General features: G+C 34.6%; 1 protein-coding gene across 1 annotated transcript; it reads right to left on the reverse strand.

Annotated features, from left to right (window-relative positions):
• Positions 1-595: 595 nt before the first annotated feature.
• On the reverse strand, positions 596-2,314 carry LOC138349165 (mitogen-activated protein kinase kinase kinase 20-like). Its single transcript, XM_069299329.1, has one exon. The coding sequence runs from the start codon at positions 1,791-1,793 to the stop codon at positions 720-722; it is 1,074 nt and encodes a 357-aa protein (XP_069155430.1). The 5' UTR covers positions 1,794-2,314; the 3' UTR covers positions 596-719.
• Between the last annotated feature and the right edge of the window lie 1,370 nt (positions 2,315-3,684).

Genomic DNA, 3,684 nt, shown 5'->3' on the forward strand with positions numbered 1-3,684 from the left:
ATTTTTGCAGATGAATCGAGAGTTAATATATATATAATGTCTCTGTAGGTTCTATATAGTGAGTAGATGGCTGCAAGGGATCGAGCAAATAAACTCGAGTTTGTCTCTCTTTTGATGGTCTGGATCTGCAATATTGATTAGTACAAAAGATTTAAGTAGTGTGGTGGTTTTACATATGAATGGTTGTATGCAGAAAGTATATAACAGTCATTCCAATGTCCTTACTATGAGTTAGTTTCTTACACTTCCCATAGGAAATATCAAACTGCAATTTCCATTTTTTTTCCACGGAAGAGCACTCAAGAGAAGCTTCGAGCTAGAGTTCGAGCATGATGATAAAATTCACATAAACCAAGATAACACTCCCCAAAACCAGTAGTACTTGATAGGTAAAACATTGTTTTTAAATTGGTTACAAAAGAGAGGACACAAATATGGGCACAACAGATGAGTCATAATAACAAGGAAACCATAGATTTCTAACCTATCAATTCAAACATAATAACAAGTTCAACTTTGCAACACAGATATAACAACTCCCCTTTCTTTATAAAGAATGTTGATCAACTATACAACTTTTTTTTATTAAACTAATAAGGGGCTGCACGTGAGATCATCTTCGTCACATGTTGCCTACATACCCCAAATAGAAATCCTAAAGAGGGATCAAACCCATACATACTTCTCTCTATATATACAAATAATTTTTTATTATGTATCTATCTATTGTCAGTACTCAGTATCCTTCCACAAGTTTCATCCTCTACTTCCTTCAGATCTGTCAAGTACCTCACGAATTTATGATTGCAGGTCTTGATTGTTATCTTCTTGATTGGTTTGTCTAGAAGGGGCTTCGGATCCAGCAATTGCCTCGAGAATTTATGATGGCCAATCTTGAATGTTATCTTCTGGATTGGTTGGTGTAGAAAGGACATTGAATCAATTTTCTTCTTCCTTGTCTTTGCTATGTTGGCTACTTTGGATAAATTCTGCAGAAAAGTATGGTTCAAGAGCATGTCTGCAGTCCAACGCGTGCTCGGATTCTTCACAAGACATTTTTCCAGAAAATTTCTAGCCTCATTTGACAACTTTGGATTCTGAAGCTTTGGTTCTTCAAACTCGATTTTGTCCAACACATCATCACCATCTGCGTCTTCCCATAGCGGTGTCCCAGTAATCAGCTCATAGACAGTACAGCCAAGAGCCCAAATATCAACTTTTGGGGTATACTCAGTGTTAATCACGGACTCAGGTGCCATATACCTTTCTGTTCCCCTGATAATTCCCTGTTTTTGATTCATGCCCTGTTCCAAGGTGATGGAGAGCCCGAAATCAGCAATCTTGGCAGTTTTGTCCGCGCCTACAAGGAGAATATTTCCAGGTTTGATATCGCAGTGAATAATTCCTTTATTGTGTATACAACTGAGCCCTATAAGTACATTCTTTGTGTGTTTCTTAACTTCAAACTCCGACAGTGAATTGCAGTTCTGAAGACGATCAGCAAGGCTTCCTCCGGAAGCATACTCGAGTAATAAGTTGTAAAGATTGACGTTATCTTCAAAAGAGACATTAGCTCCGAAACAGTGAACAATGTAAGGAGAATGTTTGAACATTCGGAGGATTTCAACTTCTTGTTTCAATGATTGAGAAGCAGTGTAGTTGCATGATTTGAGGGCGATGAGAGATGGAAGAGTAACACCACGAAATAGTGCGTTAGACGTAGAAGCTAACGAGACAACACCGAATCCACCTTGACCTAGAGTTGTGCCCCTCTTCCACAATAACCCCGCCATTGAAATTGAAAATTAAGTATGTTTGTAAGTAGTATATTTTATCATAAGAATACATTAGAAGAGAGTAATTTATATATGTTATCATATTCCCTTTCCTATACCTAAATGGATTCTTACAGTTACTTAAAAAGATAAAAGAATGATTTCACTTTACCAAATTTCTATTTTAATTTGTTTCCTAATTTTTCCTTCTACACTATTCTTTTCCCGTGTGTTCTAATTCCTTTAGGGATTAATTTAATTCAATTTCGATTTTATTTTCCTATATAAAATTTTAATTTATTTTTTATGAAAAAAAAATCTATGCATAGGCATGTTAGATCCTTCTAGTGAAGTTCTTTTTTTTTTTTTTTAAGTGCATGGGTATTTTTTATTCTTTTCACACGTGAAATATTTTTTCACTTCTTTGATTCAACGAATAATTTGAATTTTGAATATCTCCCCTAAGAATCTATTTGCTTATCATTGTTTGAGGTTCTTATTCTTATTTTATTTTAGCGTGAAAATAAAAGAAACAAAAAGAAAGAATTGTAAATAGAAAAAAAAATTAAGACTAATTTTTTGAGATTATTTTGTAAATCAAATTTGATACTACCGCTCACAAACTCTCTTATTGTAGTTACTGCTAGTAACAAATTTATTATCCATTTTGACTCAATTTAATGAACCCAAACTTCTTATTTCCTTCATATATAGTTTTAAATTTCTAAGAAACTTAACTTCTTAATTCCTTCCTAAATAGTTTTTAATTTATTTTTTTTTTAAAAAACATGACTTTTGTATTGAAATCATTAAAACTGTCTGGACTTTCCCCATCAATTTTTATCAAAAAAAACTAAAATTGGTTGAGCAAATTGAACACGGATCACACACCCGGCACCTTAAACAAAGAGTCCAAGCAACTTAGATATTCTTCAATGGCTTTCTTTCGGATCGTCATTATTTCATCATTAAATGTGACTCTACCTGGATCCATTGCATTTTCCGTTCTTGCTGAATCAGGGGCGGACCCACGCAGAGGGTATTCGGTGCTCGAGCACCATTGACTCAGATGGAAATTTGTATATGTACTCGTTGAAAATATTGAAAAGTTGATATAAATAATTCTTGAGCACCCATTAACCAATAGGTTTGATGGGCGCTTTGGTTCTCAGATGCAAGATAAAGGCTTGCGTTGATGACCTTTCTCTTCTACGCTAAAGGAAGTGAGCATCCATAACCTTCAAATCCTTGCCACTGTGCTGAATCCGTTCCAAACTCAGATGGAAAAAAAAAATCTCTGTATATTTTATATGTCTGTGAGAAAGCATATCAAAATTCTTCGATTGAATAGAGTTACACGAGTAATCAGCTTAATAATCCAGAACATCATTCAACTAATATAAATTCTCTTATGGGATAGGCTAGGGAAACGAAAGCTAGGACTCTCAAGCGCTAGAGAGAGCTCAATGTGATAGGAGGAGTGACCAAGTTCGAGAAAAGGTAAAACAGGATCGTCAACCGCGAGAGTGAATAATCAGACATGCTCTTTATCATTGTACAATTCATGTCTAGAGAGAATGAGGAAGTTGAATGAAATATTTCAAAGCATGTTATTTGTTCTTCAATGGATTTTTGTTACAAAGACAAACTTTACCTGATATCAAATTTTGTTGTCAACCTCACCACATGATAGAGATGATCAAACAAGCTCTTCATCATATATAGTGTCACTCTGGCTTTTACTGCTAAACTAATTGTATGCATTACACATTTTGGTAAACAAAAGAGATTGGAAAACCTGAAATTCATATTGCTGGCAAACTTTTAATTTACTTGAAACACATCAAATCGGTGGGAAAATCATGTTTTATAACACAAATTTCAAATTGATTCGAGGTGGGAAAAGCCT

Source organism: Solanum lycopersicum, chromosome 6, assembly GCF_036512215.1.
Source record: "Solanum lycopersicum chromosome 6, SLM_r2.1".
Lineage (NCBI taxonomy): Eukaryota > Viridiplantae > Streptophyta > Magnoliopsida > Solanales > Solanaceae > Solanum > Solanum lycopersicum.